Source organism: Stomoxys calcitrans, chromosome 1 (assembly GCF_963082655.1).
Source record: "Stomoxys calcitrans chromosome 1, idStoCalc2.1, whole genome shotgun sequence".
NCBI lineage: Eukaryota > Metazoa > Arthropoda > Insecta > Diptera > Muscidae > Stomoxys > Stomoxys calcitrans.
This window is the reverse complement of record NC_081552.1, coordinates 202,199,201-202,226,455: the sequence shown is the minus strand read 5'-3', so window position 1 is coordinate 202,226,455 and position 27,255 is coordinate 202,199,201. Positions and strand designations below refer to the sequence as shown.

The 27,255-nt window shown below is 40.7% G+C and overlaps 1 protein-coding gene across 1 annotated transcript in view; it reads left to right on the top strand.

The window, feature by feature from the left end:
* Positions 1–19,001: 19,001 nt before the first annotated feature.
* The window catches only part of LOC106093845 (fringe glycosyltransferase), a 91,140-nt gene continuing 82,886 nt past the window's right edge, over positions 19,002–27,255 (top strand). Inside the window, exon 1 of the mRNA XM_059361788.1 lies at positions 19,002–19,706. Within this exon, the coding sequence (XP_059217771.1) occupies positions 19,578–19,706 (129 nt within the window). The 5' untranslated portion in view covers positions 19,002–19,577. The remainder of the gene's footprint in view (positions 19,707–27,255) is intronic.

The window sequence follows — 27,255 nt, the reverse complement described above, 5'->3', positions numbered from 1 at the left end:
TTGATGTTATTTTTAATGAAAGCAGTGGGTGTAAGTAGCAGACGACTATCATATCAACATTTGGGGTGAAGTCCCCCAAAGGCTATGTTGGACGATCGGAACGGCAGTGAAGGTGCCCTTGGCAGCAGAGTATGAACCAGAAATCTTAATTTGGGTGTAAAGGTGAGGGGGCTACCCCACCCTTTCCTACAAAAAAGGTCCCAAGCGGATATGTATCTTAATAGCGATTTAGCTGTCATCAAATGGGAGTAGAGCACAAAACTTTGAAAATAGATGGGGCTACGTCACATCACACAAAATGCAGCAGATGGCCATGTAAGCTTTTGACGACAACATTCTGATGATCTGCTACTGGCCAAATTATAAGAGGATGATATTCATATGCTCTTCAGCCTGTGAATAGCTGGTGGTCATTTTTCTTCAGCTGTTCATCAGATGCTTATCTTCTGGTCTGGCAGATAATCTGCTGGCTGACAGCTGAAGACATGATAGGTAGTCAGCTAGTCAATCAGCTGGTTATCAGCCGGTGTGTAGATGATGATCAACTTATGGTCAGCTGATTCCTAATGATCAGCTGATTCCTAATGATCAGCTGTTTGAAAGCTTTTGTAATTAACCCTCTGTTTAGCCTCATTTTCAAAAGTGATAGATCTCATGATTCATGCCCTCATATCTTAAACAAAACCCGATAATGGGGAAAATCTTAAGGATCAAGTAAAATGAGGAAACGCCCGTCCCCATAACCACCCAAACCCTTCAGATCAACAAATAAGTCTGAATTAGTTGTTGTTATTGTAGCAGTGTGTTGTAAACTGTGGCGGCAGTCCTTTCCGATGAAAGACTCCATAGGGCCAATCCGGTACGGACAACCGACTGCCATGGCATTGTCTGACTTAGTATTACTGCAATGATAATTTAAGGAGCCTGGAGAGCCAGGACCACTAATGCCTTGTTTTGCAAAGCATTATTGGCCCTGGCTTTCGTGAACTTATGGTATGAGGAGAACAAAAACCACATAGTAATGGTCGGTGCTTAAGTCAGATCGTGCGAAACCATGAGACTCGATCTATAAGTTAGTATGGATCCAAAGGGGAACAAAAAACAAGTAAAAACGTGCTAACTTTGGCCGGGCCGAATCTTTGAAACCCACATCCATGGATTCTGCGTAAAATTGATACAAATTAAAATTAGTTAAAAGGCATAATTTATGCCAAACCAGGTAAAAATGAAAGTCTCTAGGAACCGAAAAAGAATAATCGAGAAATCGGTTTAAATGGGAGCCACATCAGGGTAAAGACCTATTTGAATCGTAATATGCACAGTTGTTGGAAGTCGAAATAGAAAACCAGGTGCAAAATTTTAGCCAAATCGGACAAAAATTGCTGCTTCCAAGGGCTCAGGAAGTCAAATTGGGAGATCAGCTTATATGGGAGCTATACCAGGTTACAGACTGATGAAGATCGTACTTAGCACAGTTGTCGGAAGTCGTAACACAACACCGCATGCAAAATTTCAGCCAAAACGGACAAATATTGCGGCTTCTTAGGACTCAAAAAGTCAAATCGCAAGATCGGTTTAAATGAGAAACTTGTCGAACTTGGCCCGCTCCGCTGCGCCTTTTTATACCCTCCACCATAAGATGGGGGGTATACTAATTTCGTCATTCTGTTTGTAACTATTCGAAATATTCGTCTGAGACCCCATAAAGTATATGATCGTCGCGACATTTTATGTCGATCTAGCCATGTCCGTCCGTCTGTCTGTCGAAAGCACGCTAACTTCCGAAGGAGTAAAGCTAGCCGCTTGAAATTTTACACAAATACTTCCTATTAGTGTAGGTCGGTTGGCATTGTAAATGGGCCAAATCGGTTCATGTTTTGATATAGCTGCCATATAAACCGATCTTGGATCTTGACTTCTTGAGCCTCTAGAGTGCGCAATTCTTATCCGATTGGAATGAAATTTTGCACGACGTGTTTTGTTATGATATCCAACAACTGTGCTAAGTATGGTTCAAGTCGGTTCATAACCTGATATAGCTGTCATATAAACCGATCTCGGGTCTTGACTTCTTGAGCCTCTAGAGGGCGCAATTCTTATCCGATTGGAATGGAATTTCGCACGACGTGTTTTGTTATGATACCCAACAAATGTGCCAAGTATGGTTTAAATCGGTCCATAACCTGATATAGCTGCCATATAAACCGATCTTGGGTCTTGACTTCTTGAGCCTCTAGAGGGCACAATTTTTATCCGATTTGAATGAATTTTTGCACGAAGTATTTCGTTATGATATCCAACAACTGTGCCAAGTATGGTTGAAATCGGTCCTTAACCTGATATAGCTGTCATATAAACAGATCTGGGGATTTGACTTCTTGAGCTTCTAGAGGGCGGAATTCCTATCCGATTTGGCTGAAATTTTGCATGACGTATTTTATTTTTACTTTCAACAACTGTGTCATATAAGGTTCAAATCGGTTCATAACCTGCTAAAGCTGCCATATAAACCGATCTGGGATCTTGACTTCTTGACCCCTTGAGGTCGCAATTATTATCCGATATGCCTGAAATTTTGTACGATGGATCCTCTCATGACCATCAACAAACGTGTTTATTATGGTCTGAATCGGTCTATAGCCCGATACAGATCCATATAAATCGTTTTCTCTGTTTTACTTCGTGAGTCCCAAAGGGCGCAATTCTTATACGAATTGGCTGAAATTTTACACAGGTCTCCAACATATAATTTTATTGTGGTCCGAACCGGACCATATCTTGATATCGTTTAAATAGCAGAGCAACTCTTTTCTTATATCCTTTTTTGCCTAAGAAGAGATGCCGGGAAAAGAACTCGACAAATGCGATCCATGGTGGAGCGGATATAAGATTCGGCCCGGCCGAACTTAGCACGCTTTTACTTGTTTACCTCTCTAATATCTTTTTAGGGTAGGGACACTTCGCCCAGAATGCGGATTTTGAATTCGTGCCATTGTAGCCTATGACGCTGAGAACATCGGACAAAGCGGTGTTTATCCCCTCTTAATGTTGCCGACATTTCCGAGATACAATCCCATGCATGGTAATTTAAAAAATTTTCCCCAAAGAGGTATCGCACTGCGGGACGCCGTTCGGACTCGGCTATAAAAAAAGGGCCCTTATCATTAAGTTAAAACTTGAATCGAAAAGCACTCATTGATATGTGAGAATTTGCCCCTTCTCGGTTCCTGGTGGTAATGTTCTTCCTTAGGGTAACGTTCTCATTAGGAGAGGGATGGCACCTCAGACATTGCGACTCATATATGGATATCAAATTCGTGCTGCACTTCTAAATCCCTTTAATTTGAGCCCCATATTGCCATGGCCGGTAAATATGAACCGTTTAGAGGGTGTTTTGAGGCTGGGGCGGCCATCGACACTTTGCACTGAAAATTCATATCGAATTCGTTCTTTATTCCCAACGGAAATGAAGTTTAGTTTAGGGTGTGCTTCAGGTCGTACCCCAAAACACTTGGCGCCAAAATAAGATATCAATTTCGTTTTCTACTCTCAACTCAACATTTCATTTGAGTCCCATATTGTCATAATGGGTCAAATAACCCATTTGACGTATCTTTAGGAGGAAAAGTGCCACCTAGACTTGAACGCAAATTTTAATGTCATATTCGTAATCTACTCCCTAATACCTTTCATTTGAGTCCCATATGGCCATGCTCGGCTAATATGCCCATTTGGGGGTATTGGGGGGTGGACGACCTCCCATTACTTGGACCTAATGTTTTATGCCATATTTGTAATCTACTGCCTAATACTTATCATTTGAGTTCCATATTGACATGAACTTCGGATATATCTGTTTCGAGGAGTTTTGGGGGAGGGGGACCGCTGGGTATTTGGGGGTTGGGGCGGCCCGATGGGTACTTCGACTCAAATTTTAATACTCTATCCGTATTCTATTCTCCAATACCTTTCATTTGATACCTATATTGTCCCAATCGGACAACTTTTGATTTTGTGTTGTGTTTTTAGCATAAGGGGGAGGGTCCGTCCCCCCTCCGATGACGAAAAATACTCTATCCGTATTCTACTACTTTTGATTTTGTGTTGTGTTTTTAGCATAAGGGGGAGGGTCCGTCCCCGTTCCGATGCCATTCATTTGATACCTATATTGTCCCAATCGAACCACTTTTGATTTTTTGTTGTGTTTTTAGCATAAGGGGGAGGGTCCGTCCCACTTCCGATACCGAAAAATTATATAGCCTATGTCTCCTTCCAGACCAACCTACACAATATGCGAAAATTTCGAGAAAATCGGTTTTACCGTTTTTCAGTCTATACGGAACAAACAAAACGAGTCCCATATATTCGTGATTGGCTAATGTGCCCGTTTTGGGCGTTTTTGTAGAGGTGGGGTGACACCCTATACTTCGACATGAATTTATATACCAGATTCGTATACTTTTCATTTGATACCCATATTGCCCTTATCGATCCACTTTTGATTTTGGGTGGTATTTTTGGGATAACGGTGGAAGGTTCGCCCCCTTCCGTTATCAATAAATTATGAAGCCTATTCCTACTTCCTGACCATATTCGTAATCTACTCCCGAATACCTTTCATTTGAGTCCCATATTGTCATGATCGTCAAATAAAAATATTTCTGGGGGTTTTGGGGCGGCTCCCTATGTACTTGGACCCAACTTTTATTATGAAATTCGTACTCTACTCTTAAATACCGTTCATTTGAATCACATATTGTCCAGATCGGTACACTTTCATTTTTGGGTAGTAAGGGGGAGGGTCCGTCCCCCTCTCGATATCAAAAAACTATATAGCCTATGTTTCAACCGTTTTTGCGTCTATACGGAACAAACAAACACAAATTGATTTCTATATATATGAGATAAGTCAGATTATAGACCGATTTCAACCGTACTTGACACAGTTGTTAGAAGTCTTAACAGACTAAATTTTTGCCATATCGGACAAAAATTGTGGCTTCCAGGGGATCCAGAAGTGAAATCGAGAGAACGGTTTATATGGGAGCTATAACAGGTTAAAGACCAATTTGAACCCTACTTGGCACAGTTGTGGGAAGTCAAAATAGAACACCACAATCTAAATTTGAGCCAAATCGGTCCAAAAATGGTGGCACCAAAGGGATCCAGATGTGAAATCGAGATATCGGTTTATATGGGCGCCCTATCAGGTTATAGACTGATTTCCACCTTAGTCGGCACAGTTGTTGGAAGTCGTAGCAGAACAATGCAGGCAATCTGCATGATGACACTTGCTGATACGCGTTCCTCAGTAAGAATAGGAAAGAATATCTCCGACCCATTTACTAACAAACTAGGTTTCAGACAAGGAGAAAGCCTATCGTGTGATCTCATTAATATCCTGCTGGAGAAGATTATACGAGATGCAGAGGTGAATCGATATGGCGATGTGGCACACCAATCACAAGAGAAAACATGCTACTCGCCTATGCCGACGACATCGACATCATAGGTCTGTCACCGGAAGTAGTAAAAATTGCAAATTTTGCCCATGAACATTCCACTAAGGAACAGGGGCAAATTTCTCACATATCAATGAGGGCAGTCCGATTCAAGTTTAAGCTCAATGATAAGGAGCCTCCTTTTTATAGCCGAGTCCGAGTGAGAGTAGTTTTACATGGCATAGTACCTCACAAATGTCGCCAGCATCAGGAGGGGAAAACCACCACTGAAAATTTTTTTCTGATGGTCTCGCCAGGATTCGAACCCAGGCGTTCAGCGTCAAAGGCGGACATGCTAACTTCTGCGCCACCCATTTTATACCCACCACCATAGGATGTGTGTTTACTAATCTAGTCATTCCGTTTGTAACTCCTCGAAATAATGATGAGACCCCCTAAAGTAAAGGGTGATTTTTGTGAGGTTAGGATTTTCATGCATTAGCATTTGACAGATCACGTGGGATTTCAGACATGGTGTCAAAGAGAAAGATGCTCAGTATGCTTTGACATTTCATCATGAATAGACTTACTAACGAGCAACGCTTGCAAATCATTGAATTTTATTACCAAAATCAGTGTTCGGTTCGAAATGTGTTCATTCACCGTAACGTTGCGTCCAACAGCATCTTTGAAAAAATACGGTCCAATGATTCCACCAGCGTACAAACCACACCAAACAGTGCATTTTTCGGGATGCATGGGCAGTTCTTGAACGGCTTCTGGTTGCTCTTCACTCCAAATGCGGCAATTTTGCTTATTTACGTAGCCATTCAACCAGAAATGAGCCTCATCGCTGAACAAAATTTGTCAAAATTTGAACACATTTCGAACCGAACACTGATTTTGGTAATAAAATTCAATGATTTGCAAGCGTTGCTCGTTAGTAAGTCTATTCATGATGAAATGTCAAAGCATACTGAGCATCTTTCTCTTTGACACCATGTCTGAAATCCCACGTGATCTGTCAAATACTAATGCATGAAAATCCTAACCTCAAAAAAATCACCCTTTATATATATTGGCCCGCCAGCGGCCCGCTATACCATGCCTTCATTAGCACCACGTGAATAATAATTTTCTTACTTAATGTATCTCCCCAGTAAAATTTGTTTATCTACTACCAAATTCCTTCCTATTGAACCCCATTTAGCCATGATTGACAAATATTTAGGAAGTGTTTTGAGGGGTAGGAAACCCGTTATCCCTTGAAACTCACTTTTAATATCATATTCTTATTCTACTCCCGAAAACCTTTTATTTGAGTCTCATATTGTCACAATGGTCTAATATGCCCTCTTGGGATGGTTTTGGGGGCGGCCTCCTTGATAATTACACACAATTTTTAGTATTCGATAATGATATTCGTACTATACACTCAAATACCTTTCATTGGAGTCCCATATGGTCCTGATGGGTCCACTTTTGATTTTGGTGGGTTTTGGGTTGGCGACGCCCCCTAAATACTTGGATCCAATTTTTAATATTATATTCATACTCTCCTCTCGAATACCATTGGGGTCCTCTATTGTCCCGATCGGTCGACTTTATATTTTGGGCGGTACTTTTGGGTTGACGCCCTAATTACATGCATCCAATTTTTCACACCATTCGCATTCTACTCCCGAAAACCTTTCAATTGAGTCCCATATTGTCCCTATCTGTTCACTATGATTTTTGGGGTGGTTTAGAGCTTTGGACTTCTCACTAGGTACCTGGACCCAATTTTGAATATCATATTCATAATCTATTCCAAAATTATTTTTCATAAGTCTTGTATTGTCCCGATCACTACACTTTTTATTTTGGGAGCTACTTCTGGGCGGTTGTGGTTCTGTGGCGATTGTGGGCCTGGGGCGATTGTGGGCCTGGGGCGATTGTTGTTCTGTGGCGATTGTGGGCCTAGGGGGATTGTGGGCCTGGAGCGATTGTGGGCCTGGGGCGATTGTGGTTCTGTGGCGATTGTGGGCCTGGGGCGACCTTCTAGGTACTTGAACCCAATTGTTAATACCATATTCGTATTTATTGGGTTGCCCAAAAAGTAATTGCGGATTTTTCATATAGTCGGCGTTGACAAATTTTTAGGGCGGTGGCCCCTCAGACAGGGCGGTGGTCCCTCAAACTTAAAAAAAAGTAAAAAGGCAGTAAGTTCGGCCGGGCCGTACCTTGGATACCCACCATCTCGGGTATCTATGTAAATCCCCTTTCGTCACAAGCCGCTGAAAATTGAATAACTTTCAAACTTTAACAAAATTGGGTAATAAATAATGATTTTATAAGCTTCAGACCCTTAATCGCCACATCGGTTTATACGACAGCTATATCTAAATACAGTCCGATCTTTACCATATTAGGGTCGGATGGCAGGTGGCCTAAAACTACTTACTGTTTCTTACTTTCAGCGAAATCGGATAAAAAATTTAACTTTTATTCCCTTCAGACCCTTTATCGGAAGATAGGTTGTATAGCAGCTATATCTAAATATAGTCCGATTTGATCCATATGCAGGTCAGATGTCAGGAGGCTTTAAATAACCTTCTGTTTAAAATTTCTGCGAAATCGGGTAATAAATAGAGCTTTTATGGGCCTTAGACCCTTTATGGGCAGATTGGTATATGTGGCAGCTATATATAAATATAATCCGATATGAACCATATTTGGGTCAGATGTCGGGAGGCCATATTTGGGACGGATGAAGGGAAATTTTAAACTACCCACTGTTTAAAATTTCAGCGAAATCGGGTAATAGAGATTTTATGGGCTTCAGACCTATTATCGGCAGATCAATCTAGCTGCTATATCTGAATATAGTCCGATCTAAACCATATTTAGGTCCCATGTTAGGAGGTCTAAAACTACGCAATGTTTCAAATTTCAGCGAAATCGGTTAAAAAATAAAGCTTTTATTGGCTTTAGACCCATTATCTGGAGATCGGTCTATATGGCAGCTATACCTAAATATAGTCCGATTTAATCCATATATAGGTCAGATGTCAGGAGTCTTTAAATAACCCTCTGTTTCGAATTTCTGCGAAATCGGGTAATAAATAGAGATACATATAATCCGATATGGACCATATTTGGGTCCGATGTTAATTGGCCTAAAACTACTCACTGTTTCAAATTTTAGCAAAATCGGATGATTTTATCGACAGATCGGTCTATACAGCAGCTATATCCAAATATGATCCGATTTGGCCCGTTCAAGAACTTAACCAGCGAGCATCAAAGAAGACGTATCTGTGCCAAGTTTCAGCTCAATATCTCAAGTTGTGAAGGCTGTAGAGTGATTACAACGGACAGACAGACGGACAACGTTAAATCGTCTTAGAATTGTACGACGATTCGAAGTATATATACTTTGTAGAGTCGGAAATTGATATTTCGATGTGTTGCAAACGGAATGACTAAATTAATATACCCCCTATCCTACGGTGGTGGGTATAAAAAAGTGTCATGCTATGTGGAGTTTTTGAGGACGACCCTGTAATATTTTTATGCCAAGTTCGTACTCTGCTCTTAAATACCATTCATTTGATACCCATATTTTCCCAATCGGTAGACATGCCCGTTCGGGTGGGTTTTGGGTTGGGGCGTCCCCCCAGGTTATTTAACCTCAAAATTGTATACTTATTTCATGTTTTTGGGAAATCATAAGGTGACATGCAAAAATGAGCTTTAAACGGTTCCACCCCCGAATATCAAAAAAATTAAGTAATTTTCACCGGGGGCAAAACTCAAACTCTACCATCTGTGAAAATTTCATGAAAACCGGTTCAGCCGTTCTTGAGTCAATACGGAACAGACAAACAACCAAACTAACAAACAAAGCGCAACAATTTCATTTTTATATAATAGATATATCCAAATATGATACGAACTGCACCACATTCGGGGTGGAAATAGGGGTTAAAAATACCTCACTCTACCTAATTTCAGCCACATCAGTGAATAAATACGCTAATTATGGGTGAAATTCCTGAAATCGGGATATATATGTGCAAAATTTCAGCCAAATCATACGAAAATTGAGGCTTCCAGGGACTGAAGAAGTCAAATCGGGACATCGGTTTCTATGGGGGCCATACCGGGGTAAAGACCGATTTAGACCGTACTCGACACAGTTGTTGGAGGTCATAACAGATTGCTATGTGCAAAATTTCAGCCAAATCGGATGAAAACTGCGGCTTCCAGCAGCTTAAGAAGTCAAAAAAGATAAAATTTGGTTTAACCGGGAATGCAGAGATGCTCAGATCAAAAGAGCATGCATTTAGGACTTGACGTCTGAACAAAAATGCCAAAGGCGTCTGAACGAAAATGCTGCGCAAAAAGGCAAGAACTTCATGTGCCAGAGAACTTAGACAAGAAAAGTTTCTTTACGAACAGCGTCTTCGTGCCAAAGTTATTGCTTCTCCGAGAGGAAGCAGGAGCTTTTGGTCATTTGTAAAAAGGGCAACCCTACGTCAATCCCAACTCTTGTTAAGGATGATAAGGTATTCACTGACCCGGTTGATAAGGCTAATCTACTGGCTGAAATGTTTGTAGGAAATTCTTCCTTGCCTTTTAGCAATCAACCACTCCCCGTGATTGAGAACACGTGGATTTGAAAAGGTCCTTGCGGATCTCGACATTAATAAATCTCCGGGCCCAGACGGTATATCAACACATGGCCTTTGTAAGTGTTCTTCGACGCTTGCTCTTCCACTACGCAATCTTTTCAACCTTGCTTACCGTGCGGGTGTTTTCCCAGCGCTTTGGAAGATTCCGAACGTTCAGCCCATCCCCAAGAAAGGTGGGGCGAACAACCCTGTGAATTACCGGCCAATTGCGATATCCTCCGCGCTCTCCAAGGTTATAGAGAGTATGGTTAACTACCATCTTGTGAGATACCTAGAAGCCAATGGCGTTCTTGGCGATAGACAGCATGGGTTCCGCAGAAATCGCTCTACGGGAGACCTAATGGTATTTTTGTCGGAACGATTGGTGAGAGTAAGGTCGTGGCTCTGGATATCTCCAAGGCATTTGATAGGGTCTGGCACGGTGCACTTTTATCAAAGCTTGACGCTTTTGGTGTTGGTAATAACTTCTTTCGATTTATATCGAGCTTTCTCAGAGATCGCACTATACGAGTTGTTGTAAAGGGTGATTTTTTTGAGGTTAGGATTTTCATGCATTAGTATTTGACAGATCACGTGGGATTTCAGACATGGTGTCAAAGAGAAAGATGCTCAGTATGCTTTGACATTTCATCATGAATAGACTTACTAACGAGCAACGCTTGCAAATCATTGAATTTTATTACCAAAATCAGTGTTCGGTTCGAAATGTGTTCAAATTTTGACAAATTTTGTTCAGCGATGAGGCTCATTTCTGGTTGAATGGCTACGTAAATAAGCAAAATTGCCGCATTTGGAGTGAAGAGCAACCAGAAGCCGTTCAAGAACTGCCCATGCATCCCGAAAAATGCACTGTTTGGTGTGGTTTGTACGCTGGTGGAATCATTGGACCGTATTTTTTCAAAGATGCTGTTGGACGCAACGTTACGGTGAATGAACACATTTCGAACCGAACACTGATTTTGGTAATAAAATTCAATGATTTGCAAGCGTTGCTCGTTAGTAAGTCTACTCATGATGAAATGTCAAAGCATACTGAGCATCTTTCTCTTTGACACCATGTCTGAAATCCCACGTGATCTGTCAAATACTAATGCATGAAAATCCTAACCTCAAAAAAATCACCGTTTATATATACCGATGTCCCGATTTATGGTCTTGTATCCTTTAAGACTCTTTTATTAACAGATTTTCTAGAAAATTTGTACAGTGAATTGTGGCGAGTTTGGTCCAGATCGGACCCAATTTCAATATAGCTGCTAAAGGTTCAAAATCATGCATCTTTCGACGATTTTTAACGAAATGTATCCAAAAATTCGGCACGGCCGAACTTAATGCCTTTTTCCTTAATTTCTTTTATCTGTAAAAAATTCAATTCGACTCTCCATATGTCTCTCTTTTGGAAGATATTTAATGATAAATATTTGGAATTATTTCCACCTGAAACTACACATTTTTGACCTGGGCTAAGCTTTTAGCTATTATCTTGAACCTTCTTGAAATCAAGATCACTTTCAGTGTTTCTCTTATTGCATTGTAACAGGAATGATTGTTTCAACCTCTAAATGTGATAAGTTCTTATTTGTAGAGTCAGCCGTCTGTGTCTGGCCTTATATCACAAAAAATTGGTATGTATTGTGTCCATATGCACTGAGCATGTTCCATTTGATGAGCGGCGGCAAAAGTCGTCTACCTTTAGCACTCGTTCCTTAGGTTCCCTAGGTTGCCAACGACAAACAAGATATCTAACCAAGCATAACGCCAACAATAAAAAAACAAACGTAAATGTTTGTCAACTACGCATTTGTCGACCTACACAAAAGCGGTGTGTTGTACGTGCGGCAAAAGGTACAACAAAGTACGTGGATGACACTGCACAGTGGGTGAGAATTGCCAATTTGGTTGATCAGTACTAAAGCTGCGATAACAAAGTTGATGATACAGAAAATCAGGTTGTTGAATGGTGACTCATTTTAAATGTTGTCGAAATTTTCAATAAAATCTTTTCTTTTTATTTAAAACATTTACTAAAAGAAAATCCAATTTGACCAACATGGTCAAAGACACTGGTGATAATCAGCTCATCACCAGAAGATAATCAGCTGTGATCAGCTGATTATAGTCGCCAAGTGGTGGTACTCAAATGATTACCAGATGACCAACAGCTGATTACCAGATGACCACCAGCTGACCAACAGCTGATAGCCAGCTGACCACCCCTTATCACCTGCTGATTAACAGCTGATCACCAACTGGTCTACATATTATCATCCGCTAGTCTTCTTCATTTGATCAGCTGATTGTCATTTGATAGTCAGATGGGGGTCTGCCCAAACTACTACACATCCGTTGAGGAAGTCAAACAGTTTGGTTTAAATTGCTTCAATAATGTCCATATTCATGCAAAACTTCCACAATATTAGTTTAGCTGCTAGCCGACTTTTCGACTTTTCTTGGTTCAATGCCAACATCAACATTTTCCCCAACCCATTTTGCGTTGTCAGCATTTCTTCTGTAGGCGCGTTGCATCAATTCTCAGACACACGCGCACTGCATACACTCGCACACACGGACACGGACACAGGGCACAAATCTTCCAATGCGTTGTAGCGCGCTAAGAACACTATCGAATATTTGAGTTGGCTAATGCCTAAGTGTTTGCTCGTTGGCATGTAAATCCGTTTTGCTTGTTTTGGACCATTTCTTTGTCAAATGGCTGCTCTGCTCGGTTAAGCCATCTCATATTTGCAGAGGACGGTATAATGGGTAATGTCGTCTTTGTAGTACATGCCCACGAAAAGTGCGATTAAGGACTTATGTCGGTGGTGTTTGGCTAACATTTATTTGAATTTCTCTGAACTTGGCAGAATGTTGAGGAATTCTAATGTCATATTGAAATGTGAAAACTTCTTGGAATAAATCGATTACACAGAAATATCTAAAATCCATAGGTGATGATATTTAAAGTGAATAAAACAAATAACACAAAAAAAGTCGAACTTAACAATCATGGACCAGTACCGGGTGGGCCGGGTCCTGAGAGACTGGATAACCCATATGCAAAGAAACCGATGGATAAATTGTGGGTCCCATGACATAAATATAAGGGAGAAAGTGGCACAAGGCATGCCACAGGGGGGCCTTTTATCGCCACTCCTATGGGTGATCACCATAACGGATGCTGACTGAGGAGGGATTTTAACCCTTCTGCTACGCAGACGATGTTATAATACTTCTATGGGGTATGGATATGAACGGGTGGCCACCGTAGCGCAGAGGTTAGTATGTTCGCCTATGACGCTGAACGCCTGGGTTCGAATCCAGGCGAGACCATCAGAAAAAATGTTCAGCGGTGGTTTTCCCCTCCTAATGCTGGCATTATTTGTGAGGTACTATGCCATGTAAAACTTCTCTCCAAAGAGGTGTCGCACTGCGGCACACCGTTCGTACGCGGCTATAAAAAGGAGGCCCCTTATCATTGAGCTTAAACTTGAATCGGACTGCACTCATTGATATGTAAAAAGTTTGCCCCTGTTCCTTAGTGGAATGTTCATGGGCAAAATTTGTATTTGTAAGGATATGAACCAGCTATGCAGAAGGCTCGAAAGAGTCTTGGAGATGACATACGACTGGCCTAGACCAAGGGGTCTCAATGTTAATCCAGAGAATACTGAAATCCGCCTTTTCACAAGGAAGACGAAGATGGGCCAATTTGACGCACCACGTTTCCTCAATAAAATGATTTCGATATCTGACAAGGTCAAATAGTTAGCAGTGATCTTGTATAGGAAACTTAATTGGAATTGTCACATTCAAGAGCATACTGAGAAATCTTACAGATGTTGGGCATTATGTTGAGGGCCTGAACCCGAGGATACTCCACTGGCGTGAAAGGAGCGCGATTAGACCTATACTTACTTACGTCTTTGTACAATAGTTTGGTGAACTGCTATAGAGAAAAAGTATTGGGTTGCCCAAAAAGTAATTGCGGATTTTTCATATTGTCGGAGTTGACAAATTTTTTCACAGCTTGTGACTCTGTAATTGCATTCTTTCTTCAGTTATCAGCTGTTACTTTTAGCTTGCTTTAGAAAAAAAGTGTAAAAAAGTATATTTGATTAAAGTTCATTCTAAGTTTTATTAAAAATGCATTTACTTTCTTTTAAAAAATCCGCAATTACTTTTTGGGCAAACCAATACAACATAAGGACCATACAACAGGTTCCGAGAACATGTTATCTTGGTATAGGCGGGGGCGATGAGGACCATGCCCACTAGGGCACTGGAGAGTATTCTAGATATCCGACCTATTGACGTACAGATTTAGTGTGAGGCAGCCACTGCGGCTATGAGACTTAATGGGATGGGAGAATGGATGAGGATGGCGATGGGAGAATGGATTGAGGATGGAAGCTGCTCATGCCATCGTGGAATTATTGAAGCGGCGTTAGGAAACCTGGAAGAAGGGGAAGAGGTTTCCGATCGAATACCTGAGACGAAACTTGAGGTCGAGTGCGAGGCACTGCTACCAGATGGCACAAACTTGGATTGACGGAACCTAAGCATTGCCATCTAGAAGATCATGTTATACGGATGGATCAAAGCTAGAGGACCGAGTGGGCCTGGGGGTTTATGTTGAGAACCCAGGAACTGAGACCTGTTTGAGAATGCCTGGCCATAATACGGCCCTGCAGGTGGAGTTCCGGGCGATCACGGGATGCGCGAGGTGGTAGGGTACAATCGCAAGGACGTCGAGTGTGAAAATCTTTACGTACAGTAAAATTGCCATAAGAGCAATAACAACCTGGACGGTTAGGTCACGCGAGGACAATCTAGGGCTGACGGAACCCAAGCATTGCCATCTGGAAGATCATGTTATACGGATGGATCAAAGCTAGAGGACAGAGTGGGCCTGGGTTTCCATATTGAGAACCCAGGAACCTGTTTTAGACTGCATGGCCTTAATACGGCCGGGCGATCACGGGATGCGGGAGGTCGTGTGGTGCTTACGCGAGGACGTCGAGTGTGAACATCCTTTCTGCCAGTACACGGGCCATAGGGGCAATAACAACCAGGACGATAAGGTCACAAATAGTCTTGCAGTGTAGGAAGGAGATTAACGCCTTTTCTGAGGATGACATGATCCGCATCGTTTGGGTGCCGGGCCATAACGGAGGAAGGGGGAATGAAAGGGCAGACGATTTGACAGTGAAAGCCAGAGGACCGCCGTCAAAAAACTTGGTTAACCCGAAGCCTTTCGGGTCGATGCAGTCCGAGTTAAGGGAGTGGGCTACGAATGCGAAACAGCCGGGAGGTCGGCGGAAATCTTACGGGAAGATCTGGATAAGGAGTAGACGAGGCTATGTCATTGCCATACAATACCATACACACACCAACTTCGGGGAGTGGTATGAAAAACAATTAAGGATTTTGTCGACGCAAATCCTATGGGGTAATCTGGATCAGGAGTGGACGAGGCTATGCCATTGCCTGGTTTTCGCGGCTTAACGACACAGGTACTAAGGTGGCAATACAATACCATACATGAACCAACTTAGGGGAGTGGTATGAAGAACAATCAAGAATTTTGTAAGAAGTACCGAAGTCCTAACTTAAAAATGTCTTTTTCGAGGATACTTTAACTTTGTATACCCACCAACATAGGATAGGGGTATATTAATATAGTCATTCCGTTTGCAACACCCCGAAATATTCGTCTAAGACCCCTTAAAGTATAAATATTCTTGATCGTCTCGACGTTCTGAGTCTATTTAGCGATGTCTGTCCATCCGTCTGTGGAAATTATGATAGCGGGCGAACGCATAAAGCTAAGCGCTTGAAATTTTGCGAAAGGTATTTAATATTGATGTAGATCGTTGGGGATAGCAACTGGGCCATATCAGTTCAGACTTAGACATAGTTCCCATATAAACCGATCTTTAGATTTGACACCTTGAGCTCCTGGAAGCCGCAATATTTGTCCGATTTGGCAGAAATTTTGCAAATGATGTTCTAATATGACTTCCAACAACTGTTCTAAGTACGGTTCAAACCGGTCTATAACCTGGTATAGTTCCCATACAAACCGATCCCCTGATTTGATTTCTTGAGCCCTTGGAAGCCGCAATTTTTGTCACATTTGGCTGAAATTTTGCGTGCAGTATTCTGTTACGACTTTTCCCAATTGTGCCAAGTATGGTTTTAATCGGCCTATAACCTGATATAGCTACCATACATACCGATCACCCGATTTGATACCTTGAGCCCCTTGAAGCCGTAATTTTTGTCCGATTTGGTTGAAACTTTGCAAATGATGTTCTGCTATGACTTCCAACAACTGTGCTAAGCACGCTCCAAACCAGCCTATAACTTGGTATAGTTCCCATAGAAACCAATCTCCCGATTTGACTTTTTGAGCCCCTGAAAGCCGCGATTTTTTTCGATTTTACTGAAAGTGAGCATGTAGTGTTCTGTTATGACTTCCAACAATGGTGCCAAATATGGTTGAAATCGGTCTATAACCTAATATAGATCCCATATAAACCGTTCTACCGATTTGACTTCCTGAGCCCCTGGAAGCTGCAAATTTCGTCCGATTTGGCTGCGGCGTTCTGTTGTGACTTCCAACTACTGTACCCAATATGGTCCAAATCAGTGTATAACCTGATATAGCTTTTGTGTAAATCGTTCGCTCGAACATCACTGTTCGTTTTCTATAGGCTTTAATTTTTGCTGGTTTGACAGAAGTTTGATATGTAGAATAAAATTATGCCCAAATTCAAGAGGGATGTCGAAGGGCCCAACGCAACTCACTGTCCCAAATTTCGGCGAAATCGGACAAGAAATGAGCCTTTTATGGCCCCAAGACCTTAAATCGAGAAATCTGTCTATATGGCAGCTGTATCCAAATCTGGACCGATCTGGGCCAATTTGAGAAAGGATGTCGAAGGTCCTAACACAACTCACTGTTTCAAAATTCAGAGAAATCGGACAATAAATGCGCATTTTATGGGCCAAATCCTTATATCGAAAGATCGTTCTATATGACAACTATATCCAAATCTGGACCAATCTGAGCCAAATTGAAGAAGAATATTGAGAGGCCTAACACAACTCACTGTCACAAATTTCGGCGAAATCGTACAATAAATGCGCCTTTTATGGGTCCAAGTCCATAAATCGAGAGATCGGTCCATATGGCAGCTATATCCAAGTCTGAACCGATTTGAGACATAGTGATGAAGAATGTTGAAGGGCCTAACACGACTCACTGTCCCACATTTCTGCGAAATTGGAAAATAAATGCGGATTTTGTAGGCATAAGACCTTAAATCGAGATATCGGTCTATATGGCAGCTATATGCAAATCTAGACCCATCTAGACCAAATTGAAAACAAATATCGAAGGGACTAACACAACTCACTGTTCCAAGTTCCGGCGACATCGGACTATAAATACGCCTTTTATGGGCCCAATACCTTATATGGCGAGATCGGTCCATATGACAGCTATATGCAAATCTGAAACGATCTGGGCCAAATTGAAACAAGATATCGAAGGGACTAACACAACTCACTGTTCCAAATTTCGGCGACATCCGACTATAAATACGCCTGTTATGGGCCCAAGACCTTGAATCGAGAGATCGCTCTATATGGCAGCTATATCCAAATCTTCACCGATTGGGGCCAAAATGAAGAATAATGTCAAGTGGCCTTACACAACTCATTGTCATAAATTTCAACAAAATCGGATAGTAAATGTGGCTTTTATGGGCCTAAGACCCAAAATCGGTGGATCGGCCTATATGAGGGCTATATCAAGATATAGTCCGATATAGCCTATCTTCGAACTTAACCTGCGTATGGACAAAAAAAGAATCTGTGCAAAGTTTCAGCTCAATATCTCTATTTTTAAAGACTGTAGCGTGATTTCAGCAGACAGATGGTCAGACGGACAGACGGACGGACATGGCTAGATCGTCTGAGATTTTTACGATGCTCAAGAATATATATACCTTTCCATGTCGGAAATTGATATTTTGCTGTGTTGCAAACGGAATGCCTCCTTCGGTAGTGGGTATTAGAATAGTTTAGAGAACATAACTCAATCCCTTAATATTGAATATTATTTCTTCTGGTCTCGAGTCTGGCTTTAAGGTCCCCCTCTTCAAAAAAAGAGCCCAAACACAAACTGGTGATATATGTTCCAAAAAAGATTTTGTTAAATATTAAATTTTGTCAACAATACGACACGTAGTGTAAGAAAACAATAAATCTTATGCGGCATACCGCCATTCAAAGCGTAAACAAAATAATCAAAAAAAAAAAAAAGTGTAAAAGACGATACAAATAAATGCCAAAAAAAAAAACGGCTACAGGCATTGAAGTAATTTTGAATGCAACACATGCTTGGGAGTATTAAACAAAAACAAATTCGCATAAAACAAAAAAAAAAGATACATTGAGAGTGAGAGAGTAGATAGGGAGAACATTAAAACTTCCTTCCATTAAACTGCAGGGAGCACTCCAGTATCTCTGAGATACTTTCAGTTATTGTTTTCTCAATGTAAACAAAACACACACTGGATGTGAACCAATTGGAAAACTGCTGTTGCCCAAGCAGCTTGGTAGAGCACAAGAAGACTTATCTACCCCCCAAAGAAAAGAGAGAGAGAGAGAGAGAGAGCGAGGAAATTTCAAACACTTGTTGGAATTTCCAATGAGCATACTTTTATCTGCATCCATTGGATACTTGTATCTGAGAGGTTTATCTATGGCTTTGTTTGATATCTTTTGGACTCTTTTTTTTCACTTACCTTTAGCTGGGCCTGTGTTCAACTGGCGAACCATAATCAAACTCTGAGCGCCACTCAGCGATCAGTCGCAATTCGACTTTTGACCAACGTAGAACCGCAGCGCGTATGTTTGCAAGTTTTCTTTTGCACAATCGTCTTTAGTTTTTTTGTTTTGAAATCTAAAACGCGTTTGCGGCATTTTTACAAAGAAAATAAGAATTGAATTACGACCGCCAAGTGATCGCATGCCAAGCAAATAAACATCGACTCATTCCGATACTAAAGCATGGAAAAACACAATATAAACAAACAAAATATGAAATAAAGAAATTATTTAATGAAGATCAAAAAAGAGCCTTACAAAAAAAAAAAAATAAATAATTGCTAGAAGAAGATTTGAGCAAAACAAAGCAAAGGAACTCTTCGCATAAAAAGTGCAATTCCAAGAAAATTTTCTTTTAATTAATGCAAAAATCATTTCATTTTGCGGTGAGAACAAAGTCAACGATTGAGAACAATAAGTTGTTCGTTGAATGCAGTGTAGTGTTGCAATATTTTACGAATTAATTCTTTTTAAATTCACACGGATTACACGAAAATCTTCAAGAACACTTCGAGAACAAAACGACGATAAGAATTCCATAACCAATGATGTTGATTAAAGCATGAGCTCAATTTTATTGTCATTGCCACAACGTTATAAGCGACAATTGCAAGCAATGACTTTGGGCGTCATCATCATTTACACCACTTTGGTGTTCTACCAAAGTTCATATGGATATCCAAATATCGATGTAAGTTCAAAGATTTTTTTTCACACAGGAAAGAAAAATGAAAGTGCAGGCGATGCGGTTATTGCACTGAGCATAAAATTAAACAAATATTTGAAAAATGAGAAATTCATTTTAGCTAGTACGAAAACTAAGACCTTCGGTACAGTAAATGTGAATAAAGTGTGGCCCTTGCAGGATGGGTATTTGACTTAGATCCCCAAAAAGTTGTTAACATGCCATATAGAAAGATTTGTATATGTGAGCCATATTGCAGGTCCGAAAATAACGTCATATGCCCGTACAAAACTAAATCGGATTGCAACTGTAATGTCCGAAAAATGAAAATCGAACCCAATTCTCATATTTTAGAAGTTCCTGAGCGGAAAAGTTTATGAGGCCGAAAGTTGAACTGCGTTGGATTTACAGTTTGGTGGGATGGCACTTTACAATTTGATGAAAATATGCGGTTCTATAATTGAACAGGTCTGTTTACAAAATCCTTCGCACAGGCGCAGATAGGATACCAGACCAACTTAGGGGCATAAAAATCGAAAATTCAGGAGTTTTATGAGTAGCGCTGAATTCCCGACTATGATTTTTGGGGCTTTCTTTTCGCATCTAAAGCGCACAACAATTTTTTTACTGGCTGTTTTCATGTCCACTTTGGCATGGCTTAAATATCGCCATCTCATGCTAAAGGAAAATAAAATTTCGACATTTTTAACTCTTTAAGCGTAAAACTCGAATAGCAATAAATTAAGCCTAGTTTACTTACATACTCAAATATAATCGATTTTTAGTTCTGTACAAAAAAAAACGGCGTAAAGTTCCGCCGGGCTGGGAACTTTGGATACCCACCACCTGGGGTATATGTGTAAACCACCTTTTGTCATAACTCTGGTAAAAATGCATATTTTATACCACATAGCATCATTATCGAAATATCCTCCGATTTGGACTAAATTCGACACGGATATTGAGAGGTCTAATAAGTACAAGTCATTGTTCAATTATGTGGAACAAATTATTTGTCTTTGTGGTAGCCATATAAAGGGTGATTTTTTTGAGGTTAGGATTTTCATGCATTAGTATTTGACAGATCACGTGGGATTTCAGACATGGTGTCAAAGAGAAAGATGCTCAGTATGCTTTGACATTTCATCATGAGTAGACTTACTAACGAGCAACGCTTGCAAATCATTGAATTTTATTACCAAAATCAGTGTTCGGTTCGAAATGTGTTCATTCACCGTAACGTTGCGTCCAACAGCATCTTTGAAAAAATACGGTCCAATGATTCCACCAGCGTACAAACCACACCAAACAGTGCATTTTTCGGGATGCATGGGCAGTTCTTGAACGGCTTCTGGTTGCTCTTCACTCCAAATGCGGCAATTTTGCTTATTTACGTAGCCATTCAACCAGAAATGAGCCTCATCGCTGAACAAAATTTGTCAAAATTTGAACACATTTCGAACCGAACACTGATTTTGGTAATAAAATTCAATGATTTGCAAGCGTTGCTCGTTAGTAAGTCTATTCATGATGAAATGTCAAAGCATACTGAGCATCTTTCTCTTTGACACCATGTCTGAAATCCCACATGATCTGTCAAATGCTAATGCATGAAAATCCTAACCTCAAAAAAATCACCCTTTACAAATATAGACCGATCTAAACCATAAACGACAGGGATGTCGAAAAGCCTTACATAAGTCACTGTGTCAAATTTCAGCTAAATCGGATTATAAATGCGCCTTTCAAGGGTCAAAACCATAAATCGAGAGATCGGTCTATATGACAGCTATATACAAATCTGCACCGATCTGGGCAAAATTGAAGAAGGGTGTCGAAGGGCCTAACACAACTCACTGACCCAAATTACGGCGACGTCGGACAATAAATGGGACTTTTATGGGCCCAAATCCTTAAATCGAGAGATCGGTCTATATGACAGCTTTCTCCAAAACTGGACCGATCTGCACCAAATTGATGAGGGATATCAAAGAGCCTAACACAATTCACTGTCCCAAATTTCAAAAAAATCAAATAAGAAATGTGGCTTTTATGGGCCTACGACCCAAAATCGGAGGATCAGTCTATATGGCAGCTATATCCAAATCAGAACTGATCTGAGCCAAATTAACGAAGGATGTCGAAGGGCCGAAGACAACTCTTTGTCCCAAATTTCAGCAAAATCGGATAATAAATGTGGCTTTTATGGGCCTAAGACCCAAAATCGGAGGATCGGTCTATATGGTAGCTATATCCAAATCTGGACCGATCTGGACCAAATTAATGAGGGATGTCAAAGGGTCTAACACAATTCACTGCCCCAAATTTCAGAAAAATCGGGTAATAAATGTGGCTTTTATGAGCCTACGACCCTAAATCGGAGGATCGGTCTATAGGGCAGCTATATCCAAATCTGAACCGATCTGAGCCAAATTGAAGAAAGACGTCGAAGGGCCGAAGACAACTCTTTGTCCCAAATTTCAGCAAAATCGGATAATAAATATGGCTTTTATGGGCCTTAGACCCTAAATCGGCCGATCGGTCTATATCCAAATCTGGACCGATCTGGACCAAATTAATGGAGGATGTCAAAGGGCCTAACACAATTCACTGTCCCAAATTTCAGCAAAATCGGAAAATAAATGTGGCATTTATGGACCTAAGACCCTAAATCGCCCGATCAGTCTATATGGGGGCTATATCTAAATCTGAGCCGATTTTTATGAAGACGCCAACTGAAGAACCTCACGCCAAATTTTGTAAAGATCGAACCAAAACTGTGGCTTCTACAGCCTTAAAAGACCACATCGGATGAGAGATATATATGGGAGATATATCTAAATCTGAACCGATTTTGTTCAAAATCAATAGCGTTCGTAATTGGGCCAAAAAGAGACTTGTGCAAAATGTCATGACAATCGGACGATAAATGCGACCTGTAACTTGATCATAAGAATACATGGACAGACAAGAGTCGCATTTATTGTCCGATTTCACCGGAATTTGGGACATTGAGTTGTGTTTGGCTACTGGATATCCTGCTTTAATTTGACGCAAATCGATCCAGATTTGGATATAGCTGCCATATAGACCGATCTTTCGATGTAAGGTCTTGGACCCATAAAAGGCGCATTTATTGCCCGATTTCGCTGAAATTTGCGACAGTGTGTTGTGTTATTCCCTTCCATATCTTTTTTTCACTTTGGCCCAGATCGGTCTAGATTTGGATATAGCTGTCAATCTTTCGATTGTAGATTATGGACCAATAAAAGGCACATTTTTTGTCCGATTTAACCGAGTTTTGGGACAGTGAGTTGTGTTGGGCCCCTCGATATTCTTCTTGAAAATGGCCCAGAGCAGTCCAGATTGGGATATAGCTGTCATATAGACCGATCTATCGATGTAAAGTCTTGGTCTTAAAAAAAAAGCGCATTTCTTTAGCGATTTCGCTGAAATTTCATACATTGACACATGTTAGGATTTTCGGCATCAGTGTCCTATATAGTGCAGATCGGACTTTATTTGGATATAGCTGCCAAAGAGACCAATATTGAACCAAAAGGTCTTGGTCCCAAAAAAGCGCATATGTTATCCGATTTAGCTAAAATTTTAAACAGTGACTTATGTTCGGCTCGTCGGCATCCGTGTCCTATATGGTTCAGATCGGTCTTTATTTCGATATAGCTACCAAAGAGATTGAACCAAAATTGAGCAGTGGCAATGTTCGTGACGAATTTGGTCCAAATCTTACCATATTTGGATAAATCTGCTATGGGTTGATAAACAATGCTTTTTTCACCGGATTATGACGAAAGGTTCAAATGCAAATATTGCCCATGAACATTTCAATAAGGAACAGGGGCAAACTATTCACATCACATCAATGAGTGCAGTCCGATTCAAGTTTTAAGCTAACTGATAAGATAGCCGAGTCCGTACGATGTGCCGCAGTGCGACACCTCTTTGGAGAGAAGTTTCTACATGGCATAGTACCTCAGAAATGTTGTCAGCTTTGGGAGGGGAAAACCACCACTGACATTCTTTTTTTTTGTTTTTCTGATGGTCCCATTAGGATTCCAGCCCAGGCTTTCAACGTCACAGGCGAACATGCTTACCTCTGTGCTACGGTGGCCTCCAACGACGAAAGGTGGTTAACATATATACCCGGTGGTAGGTGGTGGGTATCCAAAGTTTGCCTAAAATGCAAAATAATGATTCGTTCAGTCCAAGTTTCTTGGGGTATATGCCAAACCCTTCAGTCATGTAGTTCCGAAACATTCGTACGAAACACATGTTTTTACTCTACTTGTAACCCTTTTCACATCTAGTCTCCCTAGCAGGTGCCACTTGAGCCGTTTTACAATAAATTAAAAGCGACTTCGCTTTTCATTCCCTTTAAATATTTTACAAACCCCTGTTTGCTCAAAAAAATAAAAAGACAGCAAATTGATTACCTTCATCAGGCCAAGCTTGTAAATGCACCTGTTTTGTTTCTTTCCATTCTCCCAGCATCTTTTCGTTTTTTGTTTTGGGTTTCTTAGTGGCCCAACTGATATTGAATTCAAAACAAATAAAAAGAAGTCCAACCATGAGCTAAGCAAATAAACCAAAGAACAACATCGGCGATGTTCAATACTCATACAATCTTTGTTGGTTGAATGAATAAAACACCACACATGCATTAATTTTTACCCATTTTCGTGGTGGCTGAGTTTTTGGCTTTCTTGTTGGTGGATTGTCTCTTTGTTTTCAAGCCGGGCCATAAACCAAACAAAACTGTCTGTTAAAAGTCCATAAACATCACTTACATAATTCGTACGGTATCTTTGTCTGAATGCAAGCGAGAGCAAACAAGAAGAAGCAAAATGAAAAAAAAAGAGTCAAACAGCCTGAAAAGATAAATTAAAAAAAATATATACCTCCTTCTGTAGCGGTAAATGTTGGCAGTCCGAAATAAACGCCGTTATTGCTATTCGTCAAAGTTGTGTTAAATAAAGTCTTCTGACATTGAATTAAATGTTCTACCCCTGGCATCTTTTGATACCCTCCACCATAGGTTGGGGGTATACTAATTTCGTCATTCTGTTTGTAACACCTCGAAATATGCGTCTAAGACCTTTATCTTGATCGGCATGACATTCTCGGGCGATCTAGCCATATCCGTCCGTCTGTCTGTCCATCCATCTGTCTGTCGAAAGCACGCTAACTTTCGAAGGAGCAAAGTTGGGCGCTTGAAATTTTGCATACTTACTTTTTATTAGTGTAGGTCGGTGGGGATTTTAAATGGGCCAAATCGGTCCATGTTTTGATATAGCTGCCATATAAACTAATCTGGGGACTTGACTTCTTGAGCCTCTAGAGGGCGCAATTCTTATATGAATGGAATGAAATTTTGCACGACGTGTTTTGTTATGATATCCAACAACTGTGCCAAGTATGGCTCATATCGGTCCATAACCTGATATAGCTGCCATATAAACCGATCTTGGGTTTTGACTTCTTGAGCCCCTAGAGGGCGCAATTCTTATCCGATTTGGCTGAAATTTTGCACGACTTGTTTGGTTATAATATCCAACAACTGCGACAAGTATGGTTCAAATCGATCTATAACCTGATATAGCTGCCATATAAACCGATCTTGGGTTTTGACTTCTTGAGCCCCTAGAGGGCGCAATTCTTATCCGATTTGGCTGAAATTTTGCACGACTTGTTTGGTTATAATATCCAACAACTGCGACAAGTATGGTTCAAATCGATCTATAACCTGATATAGCTGCCATATAAATCGATCTTGGGTCTTCACTTCTGGAGCCTCTAGAAGGCGCAATTCTTATCCGATTTGGCTGAAATTTTGCACGACTTCTTTGTTTATAATATCCAACAACTGTGCCATGTATGGTTCAAATTGGTCAATAACCTGATATAGCTGCCATATAAACCAATCTGGGGACTTGACTTTTTTTGCCTCGAGAGGGCGCAATTCTTATCCGATTGGAATGCAATTTTGCACGACGTGTTTCGCAATGACTTCCAACAATTGTTCTAAGTTAGGCTCAGATCGGTCAATAACCTAATATAGCTGCCATATAAACCGATCTGGGATCTTGTCGTTTTGAGCCTCTAGAGGGCGCAATTCTTATCCGATTGAAATGAAATGTTGCCTGACTTGTTTTGTTATAATATTCAACAATTGCACCAAGTATTATTGAAATCTGTCCATAACCTGATATAAACCGATATGGGATCTTGACTTGTTGAGCCTCTAGAGGGCGCAATTCTTATCCGATTTGGCTGAAATTTTGCACGACGTGTTTCGCTATGACTTACAATAACTGTGCCAAGTTAGGTTCAAATCGATCTATAACCTGATATAGCTGTTGGTTAAACCGATCTTGGGTTTTGACTTCTTGAGCCTCTAGAGGGCGCAATTCTTATCCGATTTGGCTGAAATTTTGCACGACGTGTTTAGTTATAATATCCAACAACTGTGCCAATTATGGTTCAAATTGGTCTATAACCTGATATAGCTGCCATATAAACCGATCTGGGCTCTTGACTTCTTGAGCCTCTAGAGAGCGCAATTCTCACCCGATTAGGTAGAAATTTTGTACAACGGTTTCTCCCATGGCCTCCAATATACTTGTGCAATATGGTCTGAATCGGTCTATAGCTTGACACAGCTCCCATATAAAACGATCTCCCGATTTTTGCTTCTTTAGGCACGAATGGCACTATAACTTGTTATAGCTCCTCCTCCCTCCTCCGTCCTCATTCATTACGCTTTGTTTGCCTAAAAAGAGATACTGCGCAAAGAATTTGACAGAAGCGATCCATGGTGGAGGGTATATAAGATTCGACCCGAACTTAGCACGCTCTTACATGTTCATCTTGGGGGCGTCATTAACTCTATCGACCTGTTCGCAGAAAAACTTCCAGGAAGCACGGACTTTTTAACAGAGCACTTCGTAAAAAAGCGGAAGTTTATTGGGATGTGCTCGAAGAATACAATAAGATGAACAGAGAGGCACCTCTGTTCATCTTATTGTATTCTTCGAGCACATCCCAATAAACTTCCGCTTTTTTTACGATGTGCTCTGTTAAAAAGTCCGCAGACCTCTTTCTCAATATTGCGAATCTGCCCGGTCATCCAGGGTTTTTTTGGGCTCATTTCCTCTTCCGCAGAGGAAAACTATGTTCGAAGGACCCCACCAGTGCAGTCGTAGCCTGTTGACATTTTCAATTAGGACAATCTAAATTATCTACAATATAATTTTTTCCAAGTGAATTTACCGAAAAAATCACCATAACGAGTATCCGCGAATTATATTAGATTTAATATCAAATGTAAATTTGCCGTTCAAAGCCTTACATATCAGATTCAGCCTTATATAGAAGTCATCATGGTTTCTTAGCCCTTTTGTGCCATAACGTTCTTAGTTACTGTTGTCCCTATTATTTTGTCCCCCACTGTATATGTATTGGGTTGCCCAAAAAGTAATTGTCGGTAATATAGTAGTAATCAAGTCGGCGTTGACAAATTTTTTCAACGGTTATC